Consider the following 26,563-nt stretch of genomic DNA (forward strand, 5'->3'; position numbering starts at 1 on the left):
GTGTGTGTGTTTTTTGCATTTCTCTTTGAAGATGCTGTCTCTCAGATAGTAATTTCTGAAACATGTGAGTGATGTGACACATCTTTGGCATGTTTATATTGACATACTTCACTCTTATTTTTTGTAAGTTGCATGAATTGTGGCCCATTTAGTTGTCTGATCTTATGTTCAAAATGTTTTGACCAGATTCTGCTCTTTTTTTTTTGTTCCAATAAAACTGGTTTAGAAGCTGTGATGCAAAAGCCACAATTGGGTAAATTGTGGGTAACCAACAACATCATGCCTAATTATTGCAAATTTCCAGAGAGTTGACTTTTATGCTGAACCACGTGTGCTGACGGCATGCTGGTCGGTCTGGTGTAAACCCACAGGACTTGGCTCAGGTCTTTCAGGGTGCTGGTGCTCAATCTGGAACCCTTTCTATAGAAAGGCACTTCCCAGACTGAAAAACCAGCTCTGCAATGGCCCATAAATCTTGCTGATCTGAAATTTGGATCCAGTAATGTCAGAAAAGCAAAAGCTCAAACTGGCGAAAAATAAGCAAAATCAAAAAAAATTGCTCTATGTACAGTATGATGCATTGTATATAGTGGCTCTGGTTTTTGAGAATCAAGATGCTCAATTTTATTTTGGATAGTGGTAGTGGGGACCAAAAATTATGCTACAGTAGTGAAATTAAAAAAATGTTAAAAAATCATCTGAAATATCGAGAGGTGGTTCATTGCCGAAGAAATTTACAAAAAATGGTTTAATTTGTCACTTGAGAATGCAACATCCTCAAAGCATACTACGTATGCTTACCCATACTCACTTACCCATTTTCTGTAAATTAGATATAAGATATAGCATACCACGTTCACTTGCCCATTTTCTGTAAATTCATTTCAGTGCATCACTAATATTGAATGTTAAAATATGTTCTCAAAATATGTAAAAATGACTGATGTACTATTTGTATTTGTGTTCAGGTTATGTATTACAATAGTCAGGTTTTTTTTCATAATTTAAATTCAGTTTGTCCGAGTCTCTATGAAACCTCAAACCCATTTTGTCCACAGACCCCGTTTTTCACATGCTGAGTCTGACATTGGCAGAAACTTTATAGGCATGAGGATGTTATTTTCTGTGGACTAAGGAAAGTTTTTTTTTTTTTTTTCTTTCTTTCTCTTTCTCTCCATCCTGCTGGAATGCTGTGATTTTATGAATTTTTTTTTGAGTAGGCAGCGTTCCAGATCAACCCCTGTGAAGGCCCCTAACTGAAGCTCATGCGCCTTCACGATCTCCTCCTGCCCCTCCTAACACATTCTTTCCTCCTCCACTTTACTGTTTTCACCATTTCTCCTTGGTCACATGGTCGTGTTTGTGGAGCAGGGCTCGACTCTAGGGAATGTGACTGGATTTGCATTGTTCGTGCTTTGTCCCACTCCGAAAGTCTGTGTTCTCAATGCCTCCAGTCCCTAATGCCACTATCTCAGTGGCACTTTGCATAAGCATTATTGATTTTTCATTTCACTGCCTAAATTAACTTCATTGTTTTATCCAAATAAACATTTGCTCCTGCAGTTACATGCTAGGCACATGTTTTCTTCATAGGGCTTGTTTTTAAACTCCACCCAGCTGTTTCTCATACAAGTAATAGTGTGTATGGGCTGAGGGGATGTAAAGAATGTACCCATATTTTCCTTTGAAAACTAGCTTGTGTTTCAGAGCAGGCAGGGCACTATATTATTCTCTTGTATCTTGTTCCAGTGTGTAATCGGGAGCCTGTCAGGCATGTTTAGACACCTGTTGCTTTAACAAGTTCAAATACTTTACCATGATGTCATTTTAACATGCAACACTACAGCTTTGCAAAGTGCATGTGAATACTAAACTACTGTATTCACTTTGTAAAGATAATGTGACTTTTCTTCACAGAAAGCCACCAGGAAAACTGACAAAGTTCGTCCAGAGGATGTTGATGTCATTGATTTGAGCAACGAGGCTTTGAAGGACCTGTTACTAAAGTATGGCCTGAATGCTGGACCCATTGTTGGTGAGCCGTTTTTGAGATTCAAACTCACCATGAAGTGTAAATATTTGCAGATATTGTAACGTTTCAACAGTGGGCCACCAAAAAGTACTTGGAGACTTAAAGGAACACGCCACTATTTTTGAAAATAGGCTCATTTTCCAACTCCCCTAGAGTTAAACAGTTGAGATTTACCATTTTCGAATCCATTCAGCCGATCTCCGGGTCTGGCAGTAGCACTTTTAGCTGCAGCTTAGCATAGATCATTGAATCTGATTAGACCGTTAGCATGTTCAGAGCAGCTAGCCATTGATTCTTTCGTTCCTTGTTTCATAGAATTCCAACGAAAAACATGATGGTAGAGTACACCTTCGACTTACTATCACAGCCCTTTACAATGCACATAACCATGGCTAATCGCACACCGGTAAATCCAGCCAATAACCAATTTGCCGGATGCAACTCTGCAACTACACAAACTTAGTGCCGGTCACGTTGGAAGTTACCTAGCTGGGGCCTATTTCAGGTGCTGCGTAATATCATTGCGCCTGCTGCACCCATGGTATGGCAGCAAAGTTCCTTGATTGTTATACCGGAATGAGAGTATAGTTCCTAGCCATATCGGCCTAGAAAATCGCAACTTTTCATTTTCCGTCGGTCTTAGTACACGATGTAACCACAGAAGAGTCAAGTTTTAAATAGGAAAAATATTCGAAACTCTTTGCTGCAGCTAAAAGTGCTACCGCCAGACCCGGAGATCGGCTGAATGGATTCGAAAATGGTAAAACTCAACTGTTTAACTCTAGAGGAGTTAGAAAAGGAGCCTATTTTCAAAAATAGTGGCGTGTTCCTTTAAGCAATACTCCATTGTTTTATATAACAAAATATCAAACCAAGTGGCATTTATTTTAAAGACATATAGCACAACAAATACAAACAAGTTAAATGATAAAACAATACATACACAGTTAAAAATTAAGAGATTATGTATTTTGACTTGTTCTGGTTGTCAAATGCTGGTAGAAAATAGTTAATGTATGTGTGTGAACCACACCTATTGAAATACCCCTCCCCAAAAAAAACTCATGCAATATAACGTAATATACACACAAAATGTCACATTGCAAAACAACCACCCAAAAATGTTTTCGCTTCTGGAACAATCCAGCTGTCTTGTGGTATTGTGCAAGACTATCAGTAAATCAGCAGTTTAGCCAAGCATGCAGCTTTGCGTGTTTATCCAACTCTGGCCTGAATAGTCATAATGTCCTTAAATGGATGTTGGAAAGCTCCTCAGATAATGCAGCAGACTTTCTTACTGCTTGTTATGAATAGGACCGAACCCTTTGATGATGCCAAAGCGATTTTGATCTGAATCAGATTCTAAACCAAAAAATATATTTCAGAAATATTGTGTCATGATCAGAAGAAATTTACTGATTTGACACTGACATTAACCAATGTCTTCATCACATCAGCATCCACTCGGAAGTTCTACGAGAAGAGGCTTCAGAAGCTGTTAGATCAAGGTCCTCCTGAGACTGTGGCCCCTCCCTCAGAGACATCGCAGACAGATGGCAGCCAGAATGGCAACACCAACTCAGACCAGTACAGCGACAAGGAGGAAGGTAATGGACAAACAGATCCCTTTATTTAGGCACATACTTATAGAAATACATTTTCAAAAAATGCTCTTTTGATTGTTTGTCAGAAACGGTAGCTCCAGCCCCTGAGTTTGTTCCAGAACCTGAACCGGAAGTAGAGGCCGAGTCGATTCCAGTTGTGGAGAGACCAATCAGGAGCAGAGGGAAAGCGCCAGTGACTAGCAGAACACGCAGTGGCCAGCACAACAGGGTGAGGAGGAAACCTGTGCATTGTGCTTGCTTGTGCTTTTCCTTTTCCTTGTTTGCTTCTTTTGTACATCTGCCAAAAATGCATCTGTTAAATCAAATTGTTTAATCCGTTTACCTGCAACAAAGGAAATGTGCTGTTGTGTCTAGTAGTGGTTGAGCTATGTCGATATCTCGGGAGCCAGGTGGCAGATATACACTACTGTTCATATACAAGATTGTTGTAATGACGGCTGAAATTTTAGCTGTTCCATCACAGGAATAAATTCCATTTTAAAATGTTTTTAAACATTAGCTTGGTTTTTCCTCGGAATGACTTTTCCAGCATTGATTTAAATTTAATTTAGTTGGGCTTAATTCTGGTATGTAATGGCTACTTTTCACAATTTAAAAATGAAATTCGTTCAGAAATGCATCTCATTACAGGAGTAAAATGATTTGCGAATATCAGCGCACAGAAATAGTCCAATTCCTGTCACTTTGCACAATATTTGTTCAACATTCACGTAAATATATGAAAGCCAATTAGTTTCAATCAACTGATGAGTCTGGTGGTTGGTTTTTAAAATTGACACAAAGGCAAACTACAGCTTCTGTTAAAGGGGTCATATGATGCGATTTCAATTTTTCCTTTCTCTTTGGGTGCAGTTAGTTTAAGGCTGATTGTCTAATATCCGCAAATTAATCAGCCAGGCCAAAGTTATTAGTGTGTGGCAAATGAAGCAAAATCTGCAGACTGAAGATATGTTCACATGATGTCAATAACAGTTAGCACTCCCACTGTCTCATATCCCTTCCCTTTTTCACTTTAGCTTCAACTTGGCCCAGACTTAATCCTCTTTTATCTTCTTATTCCCTCGCTTCCTCCGGACACGCTTGGCTTTCCCATTCCTGTGTGACTTTACTCAGTTTTGCATCTCTATGTAGACTTATTCAGGTCAATTGTAAATAAATAGCCAAGAGAATTCTCTCATCAAAGACTTCTTACTTTCAGAGGATCTTGATTTGGTCAAGCTGTTCAAGGCAGTACAATCGTTGTATCCTGTCGCCCTTTACTCTTTAAAAAAATAATAATAATAATAAAAAAAAAAAAAAAACAGTTCTTTTGTCTCTAATACAAACAGTTGCAATTTTTTTCCCCATGTGGCATCCCCACCTGCATATTTTCCCAGCATTATCTGTTCGGGGTTCAGTAGCACCACTTTGTGTAGAAGAGATTTGACCTACTGCAGGTGGTCACATGACTGCTCTATATTTGAATGTTGTCATACCTGCTGGCAATATCAGATAAGCTCCATACACATGTATGAAAAGTTCTAGACCTTTTGTTGTGTGATGTGTAGGAGGATGAAGATAAGGAGGAGGAAGTTTTGAACATTAAGAGAAAGTTGAAGAGATGTTCTCACAGGCTGGATCAGATGGTTCCTGCAAGCGACGACACTGTGACATAAGCTGTGGTTATGATATTAATGTGCATCACCTGGTTTCTGGGTGTGGTGATTAAAGTTAAAAAACACATTTGGGTTTGCACACGGGTGGACAGGGTTTGGTTGAGCTCATATTTGTTTCACAAATGAGCCAAGGCTATAATATACTTTGTTACTCAATGGTAAGCAAGGTTTGTATGCATGTGTGGTGTTTTCAGGAGAACTCTGAGCTCTCATCAGCAGAATACTTCTCTGTTTCTCAAGACAAGAGATGAACAGGACTTGTGGTAGGTGGCCATGACCCTAGCATAGTGCCAACTGCCTAAATTATTATCCTGATCATGCTTTTATCCTTACATTAAAGGCAGCAAGAAAAGAGCCCCGACCTTTGCTCACAGACAGGATGTCAAAGCGTTCATCTAAGACTGAATCTCTGAGACGATGCAGTGCACCAGTCCGCTCATTTCGGCCTGATTTTAATGAGGTTCCTGTCACTGATAAGGTGTCATTCTACTTAAAAAAAAAAAAAACCTTGCCTGAGATTTTTTTTTTATTATTTACTCACCCTCAAGCTATTCCAAACCTGTGTGAGTGAGTGTCTTCTGTTGAACACAAAAGATGATATTTTGAAGAATTTTGGTAACCAAAGAGTTGCTGGAAGCCATTAACTTCCATAGTATGGATAAAATACAATGGAAGTCAATGGCTACCAGCATTTGGTTACCAACATGCTTCAAAATATCATCTTTTGTGTTCAACAGAAGAAAAATTCATATAGGTTTGGAACAACATGTCTCTGTTTGTTTGGAAATCATGTCTCATAGGATTTTTCTGAGCCCTCGGTAGTGAAGGAGGTCTCTATTTCTCTGGTGAGGATGAAAGCACAATCTTTGGTAGGTCCAGAAGAAACCTCACACATGAATATGAGCTAGTGCCACAGTGTTTCTTATGGTGTCATATTAAAGGCAGAACCAAAGGATCCCAAACCCTCAAAGCGCTCCTCTATGTCTGCGACTGACTGGCCAGAATCACTAAAACGTCACAACTCTCCTTACCAGTCAACTGCATCTGGTTTACATAGCGCCACTCCCATTGACAAGGTTCCAACCTTCTATAAATCTTCCATGTCTTTCAACTTGAGAATGAAAGCGTCATGTTTAATAGAGACGGTAATTCTTTTTTTGTGTCACTCTTCTCTATAGTTTGATGAGAATGCCGCTGAAATCACTTCTCCTCCAGTTAGAGTATCCAATCGAGAGCCGCTAGTTTCCCTGCTTAACACTGCTTGTGTTGAGGTGATGATACACATGCGTCCATCTTTAGTGATTGCTTTTAGCTCTAAATCACCATTTTGTACTTTTGTCCATCTAGTCGGCCTCAACATGCATATTTGTGCAACATAAAGGATCTTAATTGAAATGTTCATGATCTCAGGTGGATGGCCAGGGTATGCAGGACATGCTGAGCTGTAGATCTGCGAACCGTGCTCCTGTGGTATGTCTCGCGGCAATCCATACCCGTTTGAAACATTCATTTTTAGTAGCTCATGAGGTTCTGTTTCTTCTCTGAAGGCGCAGGATGTCAAATCTGTCACTGTATCGAAGCTTTCAAAGCCTCATTTGAGTCCAACCAAACCTTCCAAACCCTTGATAGACATGGTGAGCCGTCTTTCACCTTCCTATGATGGCCAAAGAGAGGTTTTCCCATCACACTCAATTTCTTTTAGGGATTCTGCATCCCATACGGCTTCAGAGGACTCTCTTCCTGTCTCGTATGACATTTCCCAGGTTTGCAGTTGATTCATTGTTGGATATTTGTTTTGGACATGGTAATAGGTTACAATGCAATTGTAATTTACATTGTTGGTTTATCAGGAGAGCTTTGGCTCACCAAAGACTGAGTCCAAGACTAGACGGTCCAAAATCACCTCTGTCTTTTACCAAATCACTTCTGTCCGAGGATTTGATAGCAGCCAGAAGGAGACGCCAAAGTCAGCAACGGTAATTTCATGAGCTGTGTGGGGTTTGGCTCCACAGGTGTGTAAAGGTGATGAGGAAATGTGGGATTCAAGAGTCACTTAGATTAAGCATGACTGTGGTGTTATATAACACCTTTCTTTATTTTTTTAAAGTGAAAGCTGTCAACATGGATTTTCAATATCGCAACACTTGTGGTGGTGCTATACCCTGCCCCAGTGTTCACGTCTTTGTGGCTCTGTCTTTGTGCGCAGGTTGAAAAGGTGTCGGCTATTGATCAGACCCCGAGGACGGTAGAGAGAGATGTGCTTAAAGAGATCTTTCCCACTGAAAACCTCAACACCCCTACTGGAATCAGGTATGGAGGAAAGAGGTTTCTAGCATGCACACTGATCAAACACTAATAAGGGTGTCCAAGTCTTTAAAAATCTGGTTTAAAACGCCCCCTAAAAAGCTATACAATTTTAAAGAAATTATGCATTTGATTATTAAGTATCAAATGGTGAAACCAAGTAAAAAGTAATAACCTATTCTCCTTAGACCTTGAATATGTGTGAGTGTACAATTAATAAATAATCTCAATCATTATTTTGCTAAATGCATTTAAGGTAAAAAGTTCTATTTTTCATTTATTATTATTATTATTATTATTTATACAAATATAATTTGATTCATAAATATCATTAGGATTTTTGGAGTCACTCCACATGAATTTTTATTTTATTACATTTAACCCAAACCAAACTGATATTCTGAAATATCAATATAATTTTATATTTTGAGAGATTTTTTTTGTCTGCCTATTCGCCACATCACATGACTTCCATTTGGTGGATGCATGTTTTTCAGATATTTGCTAATTTTATATATATTTATTTATTTATTTATTTATTTACTTATTTATTTATTATAATAAACAACTTAATTTCTTTTCAGACAGTTGTATCACCCTGACTTTTTTTAGTTTGTCTCCCAATAAATATCAAAAGTATTAACATACTTATCATAAAAGAGGTTTATTCAAGTGATTGTAGGCATTGGTTGCTTTTTTCAAAATAAAAGAATTCTGAGCAAAATGAGTGTTATGAAAATATATACACACAAACAACAGATAAGTTCCAATAAAAGATAAGTAGCAAAAGATTGCAAATAAACATAGAACTATAAATGTATTTTTTTTCAAACATGCGTAAAATGGACAAAGTAAAATAATTTTTGTAAAAGTGTGTCTTGTTTATATCAAAAAATCTTCTAAAACAAGGTACATTTCCTTGAAGCAAAATTTTTCTAAATATTTAAGACTTATTTTCAGAGAATCCATCTTAAATTTAAGTTCATTTTTCAAATGTATTTTTAGTGCCACCTGTCGCCGACCAATCAGAGGAGCAGCTGGCCGGCCCCTGGTCGGCGACACATGGCTGGACGAATCCCGTCTCCGTCTTAAGGAGCTCAGAGAAACCAGCTCCTCCTCCACCTACACAGAGACCCGATCCGTTCCACATGTGGCCGCCGTCCCTCTAACCTCTTCCAAGCCTGCGGCGCCCCCTGCTGTGAAGAGCAGAGCGCGGCGCAGCCTGCCAGTGTGGGTGCAGCTTCTGCTGCTCAGTGCGGTCGCTGGATTCCTTTTCTTTGTCTACCAGGCCATGGAGACTGATGAGGTTGGACTCTTCAAGCAGAGCGGAGCAGATGATAGCACCAGCAAATGAATGTCATGCGGATCGCCCCACTCTTTGCCCTCTTTATCGTACTCAGCCAGTGCATCTCTTTGTTGACTCGGCAGCCGTGGACTTTTACCTGCGATCTTTATAGATTCGTACAAAGACAAACCCAGAGCTTTTGCATCATATGTCTGCTCATGCTCTCTTCCAAATTAACCGGTTTAGAGGAATAAAACCTGGTTATGGTTTTAAAACGGTGACTTTTCTTGCCTTTCTATGTTGAGTGAGTGAGTGTGTGTGTTTGTTTGTTTTGTTTTTTCATTTGTACTTTATTTTACAGAATAATGTTGGTGCTGTCTATGAATGGGAGTCTGAGTTGAAGTGCTGAAGGAGTTGGCTAAATACACTTGTTTTGTTTGTAAACTACATTTAGCGTCTACTTGTGACAATATTTTTGCATTTATTTTCACATGTAGCATCTATCCATCTTAACATTGATGCCCCTTGTAGTATTTATGTATGTTGTTGAAATACAAATATTTTCAATAAACTGTTTTGCAATGTAAGGTCATTTAATATTTTTTTATCATCATTTTAATCACTTAACTTTTATTAATTCGAGATCTTGGAGTTGCAAGTAATTTTATAAAATGTTAATCAATTTGCATTAACATTTAATTGAGAGTTTGCAAGAAGAACTAGACTGTCTAGTTCTAAACAAAAATATTTTGAAAAATGTTTTCTCAATTTTGGAAAATGTATTCTGTAAATCGTCTTTTTAAAACAAAAATGTGGGTTAATAAACATTGCAAGATCTTTATACTTGTTGTTACATTAGTAGAATTGGACAACGTGTAAAACGCCCGCCATTATGCCCTTTACTCTGCTTTTAAGACATATATTTACGAATCAATATTCTGAATATGTATTTATTTTCCATTACAAGGTGCTGTGGATTTGTGAGGTGAAGCTTGGAAGGTTCAGGTACTTTTTATGTATATGACAGAATATGGTTTAATAAAGCAGTTTACCTCCTTATCAATTTCAGTTTGGTTTATTTTTTTATGTCTGTAAATGTTTAACCTAAATATTCTTAACTAATTGTGTTGTCTAACGGGTGAGAGAACGGGTTTACGGCACTACATTGCAGTTCTTCACAGAGACACTGGAAAGTCTGACCTCACTTTGATCTGGTATAGGTAAGGAGGATATAACTGCACGGCCCCGTGCTCTGATCCAGGAATAGACCGTCTCATTGAGTTTAATCGCCTTATAGCAGCCTCTACTGTGCGTAATAAGCTCACGCACGCTACCATGAGCTCAGGTTTGCAGTGAGACTCAACCATCAGTTGCTACAATTTAGTTGGACACATATTTGCACCAATAACTCAATACACAGAGTGGTGTAATTGACAATTTGCTGTGTGTTTTTTTAAATTTTTTATGAATGCTAGTGTGGCCCACAATTCCTCTTCAAATGGATTGGTGTTCACTCAGTGCGATGACGTCACAGAAGGTCACGGAGGTCATCTGATGTTTTAGATTGGCCTGCCGCTGATGCACCCAGGAGGCGCCGTTTCTTTACAACCGTCAAGTGAGTGCACTACTTCTTTCAATATGAATTTCTGAAAAACTTGAACGAGAGAGACATACTGTTTCTCAGCAATGTACTTTTGTTTGATTTTAATTGTCACCTGTCTGTTTTCGCAGTAAACCCTGGTGAAAATGTTCCCAACCCCCATAACACAGCTGGCACGGTCGAATCCTTTCCAGGCTCCTCTTTTCTCCATTAAACCAGACCAGCAACAAGAGCCTGCAGATAAAACGCAAACTTGCTGCAGCAGCTTATGATGGTAAGAAGTTCTTCTTTATCTCCTGAATTGGAAAGTTGGTTGCGAAAAGTAGTAGACTTCTGTCCAAAATAGATTATTTTTTAGTTTTTGTATTCTTTGTTTGTACATATTTCAATATTTATTTTTTTCTTCGATTTCTTTTATTTTGTCCTCATGTTTTTTTTTTGTTTTTTTTTTTGTTATTTTGTTAGTATTTTTAGGTTGCTTTTTTGTTTGTGTTGTAAGATTTTTGGAAAGGTTGCTGGTATTGTGACGATGCTCGGTGAAATTCCGCTACTGTATTTAAAGTGCACTCGGACTGTCAGAATGCTCGTCATTCCATTCGTATAGAATGAACCTCCTCCACAAGGATTACACTCAGGGCTAATAGACTTGACCTTGTCATTATTGGCTGTTAATTCCTAGACGCTTTTTCTCAAGAAAATATTGCACTTGAACATGAAGGACAAAAGAATAGTTGACCCAAATATCATTATATACTTCTTTCGCCCTTCTTCCATGGGACACAAAGAGAGAAATTTTTGTGCTGATTGGTGTCTTCTATCCAATTACAATGAATGAGGACAAAGCATGCAAAATCATCCTGATTGTAGCTCTAATGGTTTGTAAAGAATATGTATGTAAAGTTTCCTGCAGTCTTGCCATAGTTTTGTGTTAAACGCAATCTATTCAGGTATTTAGTGTTAACCGCTGTAAACGGTTCATTGAATTAGTAAGTTGAACTCGACAAAGGCACAATATCTGATTCATGACTAAATCATTCAGAATTTGCGAACTGGATCAGACTCAAATGAACAATTCATTCTCAATTCATACAACGCTACATCTGTTATGAACTAATGATTGTGCCATTCAGAACTCCATCTTATTTCACTTCCTTGGACTCCAAACACATTCAATTGGCTTCAACTGACTTAAGCTCAATGTGTTTTTCCTGTGTTTTATCACACACAGAGTATTGATGTTTGTGATGAATTTTGTGATGTTAAATATGTGCTTTTGTCCCTCAGATGCAGATGTGAGCTGTGAATATGGGTCAAATAAATATTACGCCTTCTGCGGTTTCGGTGGGGTTTTGAGCTGTGGTCTCACACACAGCAGTCGTGCCCCTCGACCTCATTAAATGCCGCATACAGGTGTTTGTTTTGCTTCTCTAATATAACATTAAAACTATATGTGTAAAAACTAAAGAAGTTACCTACTTGTTTTGACTTGAGTTTGTAGCCAGACTTTGGGAAATGCCTGTTTTCTTCCAGGTGGACCCGGTTAAGTACAAGTCCATCTTCAATGGTTTCTCAGTGACCCTGAGAGAGGATGGCTTTAGGGGTCTGGGCAAAGGGTGGGCTCCTACATTCATTGGTTACTCCATGCAAGGCCTTTGCAAGTTCGGTTTCTATTAAGTCTTCAAGGCCCTGTACAATGACATGCTTGGAGAGGTGAGTCTCTACTTTCGAGATACAATGAAGATTTGCAAAGATCTCCCAGAACTGCCAGATCTGCAAAGAAGTCCCAGAACACCTATTTTTGCATATTTGTTTATGATCACTGCTGTTGTTTGTTTTGGTCTGGTGAGCAGGAGAATGCTTATTTGTGGAGGACATCAGTGTATCTGGCCGCATCTGCCAGTGCTGAATTTTTTGCCGATATTGCACTGGCTCATCCAAAGTGCGCATCCAGACGCAGGCCGGCTATGCTAACACCCTGAGAGAGTGCGTCCCCAAAATGCATGCTGAGGAGGGGCTAAAAGCGTGAGTAGATACTTAACCCTCTGGCATTTCTCACTTAGGGGTCACACTTACAATCCTCAGAGGTCTAAAGAGACCAAATAAGATTTTTTTTTGTTAATTAAATGAATGCTATATTTTGTTTTCAGTAATATTTATTCTTTAATAAATATTTCATGGTACTAGACCATATTTACCTCTAAATTATACACCATTTATTTCTATATCAAATAATGCTAAACAAATGTAATATTTTTTCCAATTAATACATTAAGTTAAAATGAAGCAAAAGTATTTTCTAAATGTGTATATATAGGGCTATATAGTGTATAAAAATATTGTTCTATATATAATTTATACATGGCTCTGTGTATGCCCTATTTGCTTATAAGAGTATTTACAGATATAATTGTTTGTTTATTAGGTTTTGTGTTTGAATGTATATAGGCATTATGACACAAAAAATTGCTCTGTATTTTCATATTTCCAATTCATTTCCTATGACATAATTTTTGCCCAAGAAAATCACAAGTGACCCTTTAACCTGTCTTTTTCAAGTTGTCAAGTGCTACAAAAATTGAATTTCGTACCATTTCAAAATTGAAAAAATGTAAAAATTCAAAATGTAATTTTTTTTTTTCTTGTGCTTTGTGAAATGGCCAAAGACCACTAGAGGGTTAAGGCTGACCAAACTATATCAAATGACTGTCGTGGTAATTTTTGCCCAATAAAATCACAAGTGACCCTTTAACCTGTCTTTTTCAAGTTGTCAAGTGCTACAAAAATCGAATTTCGTACCATTTCAAAATTGAAAAAATGTAAAAATTCAAAATGTAATTTTTTTTTTTCTTGTGCTTTGTGAAATGGCCAAAGACCACTAGAGGGTTAAGGCTGACCAAACTATATCAAATGACTGTCGTGGACTGCATTACACTCTTAAAAATAAAGGTTAACTTATTTAATCAGTATCAATAGTTCTATGAAGGAAATGTAATATTCATTAAACCTTTCCAGGTGCTTGGAAAACATTTTTTAGATTATTAAAATCTCCACACTAGCAAAAAAATACTCATTTTAAGATTCGTTCACTGTTTTTGGGGGAACCCAAAATTGTCATGGCTGTGAAAAGCCTCTTTTGGACCCTTTATTTTTAAGAGTGTACCCATGAGGCCCTTGAGAGGACTCTGCTGGAGTCTTAATTGTGGGTGTTATTGTCTGTGCAGGTTCTATAAAGGTGTTTATCCCTTGTGGCTGAGGCAGATCCCCTACACCATGATGAAGTTTGCCTGTTTTGAGCGAACCGTGGAGACGCTGTACAAGTACATAGTACCAAAACCACGCAGTGAGTGCTCCAAACCTGAGCAGCTGGTGGTGACCTTTGTTGCTGGTTATATTGGTAAGTTAACCTCAAAAGTTGTTAGGCCCTTAGATACGAGTTTAGAAACATTTAGACGTACCTTTTAGCATGATATGTCTCTGTAAAGAGTGCCGGCTCAAGTTTGCATCGAATGATATAGATACTTCTAAGCTGTGTTGTATGTCTGTCCTCAGCTGGAGTGTTCTGTGCTGTGGTGTCCCATCCCGCTGACTCTGTGGTGTCCGTACTGAATAAAGAGAAAGGCAGTTCAGCTGTTGAGGTGGTGAAAAGGCTGGGACCCGCAGGTGAGTCACTGCATATGCATATATATAACACTTAACAGTCAACAGCTGATGATCAAATAACAGCGAAAAAAAACCTGAGGGGTTTGTTTTGCCATAATGTCCAGCATATACTGTACACTATCTTGCTTATCACATGATTACTTACCAAATAAATACATTCATAAACATAAAATACTGATTTCAATTGGAATTATTTTATTACGTAAGAAGAAAAGACTGGAGTGGCTAGGAGAAAACTGTAATTTATACATTTTAATGGCCATTATAAAATAATATTTCACCACAGAATATCACGACTGACCAAGCAAAATCAAGTACATTAAAAGCAATTATTATACTTTGTCACTTTAGATATTTGTAGGTGAAATATGTTTTTCTGTCGTCATTCCTGTCACATTAGTAGCGGGTTAATAGGAGCTCTGTTCCAAGAAAACATTGTTACATGACCAAATGTAATCTGGAGTCAATTTGTGGATGATTTCAACTGAAAAAAGTTTATTATTTGCCTGATCTTTATTTTATGACAAACAATATTAAATAGTATTTGCAATTTATGTCAAAAGACTTCCCTGTGGTAGATTGATTGATTGATTTATGTTTAGCAAAATGTACTTGTTTTTATAATTAAACATTGAGATATATATTTAAAAAATAAGTAAAACATTATACTGAATCAATTTTGCCCTCAAAAAAACAGAAAGCTATTCAGATTGTTTAGGCATGTATCTCAAGCATGTCTTTGTATAATATTGTTAATTCCCCCATCAAATTGATTGATTGATTTATTTTATTTGTTAAAAACTGTTTATACATGGTTATTGTTATTATATTGCTCATAAAAAAAAAACTTTAGACCTTGAAGCACCATTTCACTGAGGTTGCAGAGGGATGTAATACTCTTTATTACCAAAAGAGGATGCTGTTGTTCCTGGACTTATTCCCATTAGATCAGCTCAGTATCATAGGGATCTCATTAGAAATTCAAAATGACCCATTCATTTTGTTCTTTTATCTCGGATGATTAATTATTGGCATGTTTAAGTGTCATGAGATCTAAGGGGTAGATTAGCACCGCTTAGTAACAGGTCTATATGTGTGTAATGTATGTTCATATGAGCAATGTTTTTCCCACAGGTGTGTGGAAGGGTCTTTTTGCTCGAATCATTATGATTGGCACACTGTCCGCTCTACAGTGGTTCATCTACGACTCAGTGAAGGTGTACTTCCGTCTGCCCCGTCCACCACCCCCTGAGATGCCTGAGTCCCTTAAGAGGAAGATGGGTCTCCTGGACTACTAGACTCCTTTCTTATCAACAGTATCCTGAATAACTAAAGAAAGGCAAAGATTTTTCCACATTCACCACTTGCAATAAACCCCACAGTCGCTGGAGTGTTTATCATTGATGAAAGCACTATTGAATGATCACTAGATTCTCCCAGTGTCACTGTATGTCTGTATGAATATTAGAGTAAAATCAATCACACACTAAACATCTGTTGATTTTTTATGTGACTCCTGTGTGTTTTGTCAAACTGTTTTGCTCTCAATATGTAACTAAAACCACAAAGACTATTGTATCAATCTTCTGGAAATAGAATTTTGAAAATTGAAAAAGTGTTTTGTCATTATGTGTAGAATTATAACATTTTTCTATAATTAGGTAATATTGGTATGCACATATTTTAGATATGGTTTAAATATATAGGCTTATTTTTATACAATAGAACAGGGTTTAAGTGTTTAAAAAGTTTTTGTTAATTGAAATAAAGCTGAAGTAAAATAATGTTAGATGAAAAACTTAAAACTAAAAAATGAAAGCACCTACCTGAAATAAAATACTAGTTTAAGCTGAAATATTAGAATTACTGAAACTAAATAAAAACTTAGGCTAAATAGAAATATTAAAAAATACTAATAAAAACAACAAAAGCATATAAAAATGTACTAAAATTTAAACTAAACTGAAAATGAAAACTAAAATATAAATGAGTATTATAAAAGCTAATTCAAAACATTAATAAACACTATAATAGTATATACATAATGCTAATGCAAAGATCAATTAAATAAAACTATAATTAAAATTAGAATGAAATAAAACAATTACACGATCTTTAAAAAATATGAAATGTTAATTTTTTAAAAATCAAATTACATGAGAAGCTGTTATGACATTCATATTTTCTGAAAGGGTTAGCATTACGTCAAGTAAACATTTGAGGTCATTCTGGTTCTGCTAACAAAGGGCAAACAAGATGGAAACTCCCGAATACACTTTTAATTAGTTTCATTTATGAATGTTTTCTAGCATTTTTCAGTCACATTCAGAGATGTGGTATCCACAGTGTCTCGATAGCTTTGAGTGGCCTGTAGGACTGATGAACAGATCCCGTCTCATTGTGATGTCACAATGCCCTCGTGTTCTCTCTCCTCTTCTATTCTCATCAGCTTGATGTAAGCAACAGGAAAATAGTGACCCGTGACCTCAATACAGCTCTCAAAGAGAGATCCTGTCAGAGGAACACCAAGCAGAGAGGGGTCATTCACTTCGCAGAGTGTGTCTACATTTGGGACTTCTTTGTGAGAGTGTATGAGTTTTTGAGAGGGAGGGATGGGGATAGTCTGTGTTTGTGTGCTCTATTGTTGTCATTATATCCCATTTGGTTTGTCTTGTTAATGTGGTTTGCAGTGGCAGAGCCGTGAAGTTGAATTCTGAGAAATGAATGCTCTCTGATTTGCTTCCTAGGCTGCTGATGCTGAGGGTCAAAGGTCACGGGGTTCCGAGTTGCATTTCCCTGTAACCTTTTCGCCACAAATGCATTCACACTGTAATGGCTCCACATGCACCTTCACCTCCCTAGTGAGTAATGCAGCATCAAGCCATCAGAAGTGTGTTAAAAGCACATTTCACTGTGCTTTTGGTATATAAATCATACAAACTAGAATGAATAAATGAATCAAAACCCACATGAATGCAAAATACTGCTAGTCCAGCTGGCTATCTTTAGTGAACACATGTGCATAGAGGGTTCAAGCAGCTGTTTGTGAAACTCATGTGATCACGAGCATTGAAATTACACCAGTTAGATTTGACTGTTAGATTTGAGTTTGTCATAGCTTGAAAAACTGAAAAGCAGCAGCATTTGGATGAAACGTTTAATTAGACTTATATAAACAAAATAAAAAATAATATCAACATTTCTACTATATACAGTATACGTATAAATAGCTTCATATTTGACAAAATAATGATTTGGTACTGTTTGTATACATTTATGGTAACACCACAATAAGGTTCCGTTTTTAAACTATATTTAATGTATTAACTAGTATTAACTAACATTGAGCAGTACATTTGTTACCATATTTATTAATTGTTGTTAATGTTAGTTTATTAAAAAATACAACTGTTCATTGTTAGTCCATGTTAGCTCATGTCCATTACATGGGTAACATTAATAGATACAATGTTTAATTTTCTAATAATGTACTAGTGAATGTACCAGGTAATAAATGGAACCTTACTGTAAAGTGTTACCACATTTATAATACTTTGTAAGGCAATAAAGGCAGAACATTTAGGCCAAAAGAAGCAATCAAAACCTGTACAGCTTCACCAGCAAATACCGTCCTCTATGTATTTGTGCATGTGAGTGTGAGCTAATGTGTCTGTCTCTCTATTGTCACAACCCTTGTCTCATAAAGGTCAGTTTGAAATAGTATGCAGTCCTCTCGCCGGATCAAATGGGTTCATTAATAACCAAAGGATTGGCAGCCGCTGTAATATTCCATGAGAGGGATTGAAGAGCCTAGGCACTGGAAAATGAATTACAGGTCTTATTAGTTTAATGAAGAAGAATGTATATATATACATTATTTAACCTATATAAAACTTATATATCAATGTTTCATTGTTGCCAACTCATAGTCAAGACCTTGCTATGGAAGAAATACATATACATTTCTCATGTTCCAGCTGCCCTCATTACCCTAAGAAAAACCTCTCTCTCTCGCTCTGCTAATAAGCAGGCCAGAGATGGGCTACTGTTTTAATGGGTGGTGGGTTTGTGCTAACTGATTGGTGGGAATAAATGAGGTGAATTATAGCAATGAGGGACAAACCCATGATGTATACAGTTATTGCACTGTTTAGACACTAAATACATTTATCAGCCATGGCAATAGATAAATATTTAACTTAAAATTTCTCAACTAGCATCTGATAACTAATTTCAGTGAGATGACAGGTTGTATTTGTACTTCGGTATTTACAAAATGCCATTTTTAGACTACAAAAATCTAAATTTAGCAGGATTGACACAATTTAGATAAACATCATGTGAGTCAAGTGTTCTTTGACAGCTTGATTGCCTTAAAGGCACACGAAAACACACGAATATTCCATTTTAATTTATTCACCCTTTATTTACTCATTCCAAACTGTAGGATTTACTTCATTCTGTGGAACACAAGATGTACATTTTTGAGAAATCACTCATTTTTTGTAAAACAAGTTTGGAACAACATGAGGGAGAGTAAATAAAAGAATCTTAAATTTCTTTGTTTTTATAGTGGCACTGTTGTAGTGGCTGCCAGGATGGCAAAGCCTAGGGGGCACAAACGGTTATGTAATACACACAGCCTATTACACAATCTTTCCACAAAACCCAGCACTAACTAGACTGCAAGGTGTCCCATAATGCCCCCAAAACACACACAGCTCCTCGTTTTCTCTCTTGCTCTTTTCTTTTTCATCTTTCTCCATTTATTATATTTCAACAATGTTTTTCCCTTATTTAATGTATACACCCATTCTTCCTTTTAAGCAAATAATGACAATGCCCTTAATGCTGCTCAAATGTCACTGACTGATGAATGCTGTTATTGGACAAGCCAGTGGGAGGCACAGGAGCCTCATTGGTCCCCATATTTAGGAGTTAAGAAAGTATTGTTTGATCATGAGTAGGCAAATGGCTGCGGCTGAGTTGCCATAGCACAAACATTGATTCTATCTATCTATCTATCTATCTATCTATCTGGCTCCAAAATGAAATAACGTTATTTGACACACTTATTTTATCATGCTGTTTTTGAGTTTTCAAAATTAGAGCATGTTTTGTTTTATTTCAACCTTTGGTTTCTCATGATAGGCCTATGTCCACTTTACATAAAGTAGGCACACATTTTTTTTCATGTTTGAGTTACCACAAGTTTCACTTATTTTGTTGCAGGCATCTGGATGTGTTTACTAGGCAGCTCAAAACCTTTGCAGGTCATGGTTGCATAACACACATAACCCAGCCATGCAGTTCCAGCGACTCCATTGGGCAACCAACATTACACATAATCAAATGAAAGCTCAATGCAATGTTTTGCATTGTAACATTTAACTGTGCGTTATGCTGACTGGAATACGATTCTAATAAGTGGAATATATTGCATTAATACAGATGTCATTAAGGTGCAAGGTCAGTGAAGAGGAAGTATTTTTATGATGACAATGAAATCCTTGACATAACTCTCTCCAAGGGGAAAGTGGGCCGGTCTGTCGTTCTCATATTCCTCATATGAGTAAGGACATCGCATGCACTTGTATCAGTAGGTCATACGCTCTCTGCGTAGCGCCGCACGCTCAAATCCTGCTCCTCCGCGAGTCACGCGCTCACGCACGCACGCACGCTCTCTGTCACCGGTGCTCAGCGGCTCTCACTGTCCTTCCTGCAGTTAAGGATACTTATTTAACATTCCTGCAACAAATGTAGGTATATGGTTTGAATGGCTGTTTTACTGTTTCGCATATGCCTCATCTAAATAAATTCTCTCGATTAGCATTGTGTTAAACGAGCACCGTCGTCATGGTGCGATGGAAGCAGTGTCGTTGACATTGAAGAGTGGCGGATAAATGCGCGGTTTAGTGATGATTGCAACGTTTCCGTGCAGTCTCGAGATTTAGCGTATGTAGTTGCATTAAACGTGAAGTAGCAATCGTATTTCCATTCTAAATTGTTAGATGAGCAGCCAAGGACGCATGTGCGGTGCATGCATGAACATGGAGGAATCCAGTGCACGCTGAAATTGAATTCGGCCTGGTTGAGGAAGAGCTGATGGAGGGAGGCCAAACTGCGAATGTATGATTAACTCGAGTCGCTTAAACAGAGCAGATCGATTACCATCATGATTTTACAATTTACTGTTTGTTTTCAAACGCAATCGCTGCATCTGAATCGTCAAGGACGTCATAAGGACGGTTGCGTCATAATAGGGTTTATGAGCGCCCAAATTAACTTTTAATATTTCATTTGTCTGTTTTTAGAACCGTGCTAATTTCTGTTGTGTGCACAATGGCAACAAGCAATGTATAATTGCTATTGTATATAAAAGGAGTGAATATTTATTCTAATATACAGTATTTTTATTTTAGCTTTAAATAAAATTCGTAAATAATTCATATGAAGTTATTTTTTTTCTTATTATAAAATATTTAAATGTTTTTAATATTTAATACACAGCACAATAATTTAATTATAACACAACAAATGTTTACATATAATTTAGTTTTGTTATAATTACATTATATCAGCTCAACGATATCAGCTATCACTATCAGCTCATGATAGGCTCTCCATTCATTCACTAGTGAGTTATGTTAATTAGCAGCAGCGTTCCAAGATACGGTTTGGAGATAAAAGCACGACCGTTACGTTGTAACTGTGTTATGGCCAGGGAGAATTGCACTCAGACATTTTATGGTGGCAATATCTAAAATTTTTTAGATAATATATCTAACGTCTAACATAATCCTCATGATCCCATTGAGGATTCGTGTCACACGTGAACTGTGTGTGTGTGTGTGTGTGTGTGTGTGTGTCAGGTTTTGCATGCTCATAAGCCACTGTGTCTGGTGGTGTCTTAACTAGGTTTGTCTAGTTAACTAATAAACTTGATTGGATGGAATTCTAAGAGTCTACACATAAATTGTTATTTGCATAAGGCATCTAGAAGTCTCTTAGATGCAGGAAATGATTAATTACAGTGAGTTTTTATCAGTAATAAATTTTTTTTCTCTTGGACATTGACTAACATGAACACACATTGCCTAAATAAACTTGCATGTGTAGACACACTCCTTGAGTTTGTCGAGATTTAGCAAAGGGGGGCAGAGTGACCTGACTCCAGTGGCTAATTATATTACTGAGTGGGCCTCTGCTTGCAACTCAGGATATGGGTAATTTGCTCAGTATGGAGTAATGGTTTACGCAATAAGGGTGACCACGTTACCTTGACCCAGCTTTGGTGCCTGACCATGTCGAGTTTAACATCATTTTTTATACAGTTAAAGTTTACCCCATGGATTCCTGTAATTTTCTTTAATCTTTTCTATTATTCATCATATGCTCCTAATAGTTTGTATTGTGAACATGATCTGCCCCGTTCTTCCAGCGGGATCATGGCCTCAGTAATGCAGAAGCTGATCACCCCTCTGGCCAGCGGCCCCGCTGAGCCCCCCAGGAACAAAGTCACAATTGTTGGCGTGGGGCAGGTGGGCATGGCATGTGCCGTCAGCATCCTGCTCAGGGTAAGAGACCCTCATCTTTATCACCAGTGTTATTTTTAGCTTCTATAGTATTGAAATAAAGGTGCGGTCACATTTACCATTGCTGGCAAAATCCAGTCATTGCAATAGGAATCCGTGTGATTGGGAGTTTCACTTGAGTGCAAAAACGTTCCCCATGCAGATTCAAGTTAGTCATGCGAATACTCTGCCTTCAGCTGTGACCACACCTTTATACTAAAATTGTGTCAGGTATTTCAAGTAATAATGTTTCATATTGTCTTGTAGGAGCTTGCAGATGAACTGGCTTTGGTTGATGTTGTGGAGGATAGACTGAAGGGGGAGATGTTGGATCTGCAACATGGCAGCCTTTTCCTCAAGACCCCTAAGATTGTGGCTGATAAGGGTGGGATGCACTTTTTTTTATTGCATGGGACTGACTCTTTACAAATCACATTATTTTATCAGATTAAGTATATTAATATACTAAGACTAGATTTCTCCTTTGAAAATTCACAGAACAATGGTAAATGCGGATTGTGCCTTCATGCTAGTTTATTATTTATTCAGTACAGGTATACAAAGTTTAGAGTGGCAGTGTATGTTTATTATGATTTTTATTTGGCCGACAGACTACTCTGTGACCGCCAACTCTCGTATCGTGGTGGTGACGGCCGGAGTGCGTCAGCAGGAGGGTGAGAGCAGATTGAACCTGGTGCAGAGGAACGTCAACATTTTCAAACACATCATCCCTCAGATTGTCAAATACAGTCCTGACTGCACCCTCATCGTGGTGTCCAATCCAGGTGAGCAAACACACTCTCACAACATGCTTAATTTTTACATTAATTGCTTAGTTTTGCTGTACCGCACCACAACCAATGTGAATAAATGAAATTATCCAAACAAATGCAGCAAATTATCTGTTAAAATATTTTTTAAATCAAATTTGTTCATTTCTAGAAATTTAATTGTCTGTATTTTTTCCTAGTTATTGGCAAATAATATCTCGGCCAAAGATATGTTGTGCAGCTTCTAATGAGACATTCTAAATATGTGTCCATTTCAGGTTCCTGTAGTGTATTAATAGTAACTGTGGTTGTCTCTGTGTTCATACAGTGGATGTTTTGACCTATGTGACCTGGAAGCTGAGCGGCCTGCCAAAGCACCGTGTCATCGGCAGTGGGACCAACCTGGACTCTGCTCGCTTCCGCTACATCATGGCCGAGAAACTGGGCATCCACTCCAGCAGCTTCAACGGCTATATCCTGGGAGAGCACGGAGACTCCAGCGGTGAGAGAGGGAGCTGAATGAAGAGGACAATGTGAGATAAAATGGGTGTGGGGAGAGGAGGAAGTGCTAGTAGAATGAATATTAAAATGGATGAATGTGAACTGCTGCATGATGTGACACGGTTTCAGTCGTTGACAGCATATTTGATTTCTAAAAGTGCTGTTTTTGTGTTTAACAGTGCCTGTGTGGAGCGGAGCAAATGTTGCTGGAGTCAGCCTGCAGAAACTCAACCCTGACATTGGCACAGATAAAGACAGCGAGAACTGGAAGGAAGCTCACAAGATGGTTGTGGACAGGTAAGTCACAATCCTATGTCATAGGCTCTGTTATCTGACTGTTTGGAAATTAGGAATATAGGCCCGGTTTCACAGACAGGGCTTAGACTAAGCCAGGATTAGGCCATAGTTCAATTAGGACATTTAAGTAATTTTTATAAACATGCTTAGAAAAAAACATTACTGATGTGCTTTTTGAGACAAAACAAAGGCTAGGGTTGCAAAGGGATGGTAAATTTCCAGAAACTTTCCAAAAAAATCCCTGGAATATTCAAAAAAAATCCTGGAACGTTTCCAAAATTTCTGGAATATTTCCGAAATTTACTGGAAATTTTCCACCTTTTTGCAACCCTAACAAAGGCACTGATATATTTTAAGATCAGTCAGTGCAAGTTTCTTTCAGTTGAAACAGCTCAGACTTAAGTTTTAGTCTAGGACTAGGCTTAAAGCTGGGGGATAGATTAATACATTTTAGTTAGCCACAGTGATGTTGAGAAGGTGAATTAAAAATAATTTTCAGACAGAATTTTAATGTTCAAACCCATATGCTATCGTTTTTTATTATTAGAACACAAAAGGAGGTTTTGTAAAGTTATTTTTTTACCCAAAACAGTTCAAAGTGAACATCTCCAAAAAATAGCTAAGCTACGCTCACTTTCTAATAGGTACTACATTTAGTTTTAAATTTACGTTGCAGCCATTCAAATGTTTGTTCTATGTAGTATGAATAATATTTGGACATGCTACCTTGTTGTCACTATAACGTGACCTACCAGCGTCAGTTGTGTCGCTTCACTATTATTCACAAATCCTCTTCTGTGGCCATATGAGATAGTTAAAGGTCCCCTGAAGTGCCTTGAATCACGCAGCATTATTCTATGTGGTGACGTAATTTCAACTGAAACAAGAAGAGAGGGCGGGACATATCGAGCAGCCCCGCCCCCTTTTTAAATTGGCCAATAGCGTTTTGTTTATATCTGCACGGGTCAGAGCCGTTGATGGATTACCCCCTAGATTCAATATGAAACTCTTAGTAAAACAAAATAGTGATCATAATCATGCTGAGGCTGTGTAGTTTTAAAAGTGTTTAATATATGCCGACTCACGCATATGATCCGATGTGTGCGATCGCATCTCTGGACCGGAGACAAAGTCCGGATCAGACTGTGCGCGCTGCCGCGGTTCGCGTGACACAATGTGAAACCAGACCTCATTTGCCCCAATCGAAAGCATATTTACACTATCTGAATCGTTCCCTATCGCCTACATTGTACACTACGTGCCATTTACTGTACAGGAAATACTACACTGTGAACAAGCGACCGATCTCAGCCGCAGCTTTGGCGTCTATTTATAGTGTAGGGGGTGGGCGCTTCGGCTTCTAGAAAGCGTTTGATTGGTCAGAAGATTTGATGAGAAGATGAAGTAGGATGTGACGTCAAAAAAATCGTTGAGCTGTTTTGGAGGAAGTGACGAACTAAAAGCTTTGAATGCTTATATCTTCTAAATGCGAATTTTGTCACTGTTTTGGAGCACACTGCCTTATAGATAACCTTAAGACTAACATATTGATACTAACACCCAAAAAACTTTAATTTTGATTTCATGGGGAGATTGGGGACTTTAAGTATTAATCAGATGCGCACTTAAGAATTTCCATCTCTTCCAGCCAGGTGCTATTCGCCTACTTGTATTCTAAATAATAAATTCAGATGTATTGTCTCAAATACTTTTTGTTTTTTGCTTATATAGTAGGGATATTTGGACGCTGAGCTTGTAATCCAAATTCTCCTTTTGTGTTCAACAACAAAGAAATGGCAGCTGCAAGGATTGGAAAAGCATGACAGGCGTAAATAATGACGTAAAGCAAATATCTATTGTTAATTAGTTACTGCTATCTTCTCTTAGTGCTTATGAAGTGATCAAGCTGAAGGGTTACACTAACTGGGCCATCGGCCTCAGTGTGGCCGACCTGACCGAGACCCTGGTGAAGAACCTGAACAGGGTCCACCCTGTCTCCACCATGGTGAAGGTGAGAGGAGTTTCCACTCAGTTTAACATCATGGTAGAGACATTCTCCTCCATATCACAGAACTGCACCGAATGAATGAATCGGGAACCTTATGTTATTGTTATTAGTGATCACTTAAGTTTCCTAATGTATGGTCTGTAGGGCATGTATGGTATCGGCGAGGAGGTGTACCTCAGCCTGCCCTGTGTGCTGAACAGCAGCGGAGTGGGCAGCGTTATCAACATGACCCTGACCGATGAAGAAATCGCTCAGCTGAAGAAGAGCGCCGACACTTTGTGGGGTATCCAGAAAGACCTGAAGGACCTGTAGATCAAGATCTGGACACTATGCACTCCTTTCCTTAACTCTGTTCACACTCCCTCAGTATCTTTACATACTCTCTAACTCTGTGTCGGTCCTTTCTTCTCACTTGCTTTTGGACACGGTTGCTTTGAAGTATTTTTTGTATTTTATTTTGGTGGTAAATGTAGGCGTAATAATCCAAAATGTGGAATTTTTCTTCTAAAGAGAATGATCAAAGGGAAACATCTTTGGTTCTTCACATTTGCACTTGTTAACCTAGTCACTCTGTGTGGGCAATGAAGAAAGAACCAACACCTCTCTTGTCTAGACATAATTTAGTGAGATAATTAGGGAACGTTCTTGGGTCTTTCTGTTTAAGTCAAGAGGAGAAGGGACTGAAGTGAGATAGATACAAATATATTCATTCTTCTGAATCATATGTTGTAAGTGTTGGTCATGTGAGTGTGTATAAGATGAAGTTAATAAATTAACCTGTTCAAATCTGTGTTGGCTGTTTTTGTGGTCTCCCGAGTATTAATATAAATAGTTTGTACCATTTTGTGGTAAGAACGTTTATTTTTTTTAAATAAGCTGTGTAGCCTACTGGATTTTCAACAATAAGTGCAAATTATACAATAATGATTTTTAAAATACATTTTTTTTATCTCGTGTAATTTTTTTTTTGAATTGTCATTTAAACAAAACACATTTTGTCTTATTTGTGACGTTTAAATATATAAGTGAAAATTACAGTATTTTTGTCAACGTTCTGTTCTGAAATGAACTAAAGTGATGCATCTAAACTTGTTTCTGAAATGTTTGAAACGCATTATTAAAAATAATATACACCGGTATGTAAACATGAGTCTTTTAAGACACTCATTGTTTTTGTTTTAATTCAGTGTCAACTTTAAAAACTTAATTCGCACCCTGTCAACAATCATAAATACATATGATTTACTTAAAG

The 26,563-nt window shown here is 37.7% G+C and overlaps 1 protein-coding gene and 2 pseudogenes across 1 annotated transcript; all 3 read left to right on the forward strand.

Annotated features, from left to right (window-relative positions):
* Positions 1-9,485, forward strand: part of LOC107659839 (lamina-associated polypeptide 2, isoforms beta/gamma-like) — a 20,164-nt pseudogene extending 10,679 nt beyond the window's left edge.
* Positions 9,486-10,271: 786 nt separating this feature from the next.
* On the forward strand, positions 10,272-15,702 carry LOC107659843 (phosphate carrier protein, mitochondrial-like; annotated as a pseudogene).
* A 4,012-nt stretch (positions 15,703-19,714) lies between these two features.
* Positions 19,715-25,793, forward strand: LOC107659842 (L-lactate dehydrogenase B-A chain-like). The gene is made up of 8 exons (XM_016448915.1): positions 19,715-19,920; positions 21,603-21,738; positions 22,003-22,120; positions 22,347-22,520; positions 22,834-23,007; positions 23,186-23,303; positions 25,191-25,314; positions 25,456-25,793. The coding sequence occupies exons 1-8, from the start codon at positions 19,730-19,732 to the stop codon at positions 25,621-25,623; spliced, it is 1,203 nt and encodes a 400-aa protein (XP_016304401.1). The 5' UTR covers positions 19,715-19,729; the 3' UTR covers positions 25,624-25,793.
* The last annotated feature ends 770 nt before the right edge of the window (positions 25,794-26,563 follow it).

This window comes from Sinocyclocheilus anshuiensis, unplaced genomic scaffold, assembly GCF_001515605.1.
Source record: "Sinocyclocheilus anshuiensis isolate Anshui unplaced genomic scaffold, SAMN03320099.WGS_v1.1 scaffold1032, whole genome shotgun sequence".
Lineage (NCBI taxonomy): Eukaryota > Metazoa > Chordata > Actinopteri > Cypriniformes > Cyprinidae > Sinocyclocheilus > Sinocyclocheilus anshuiensis.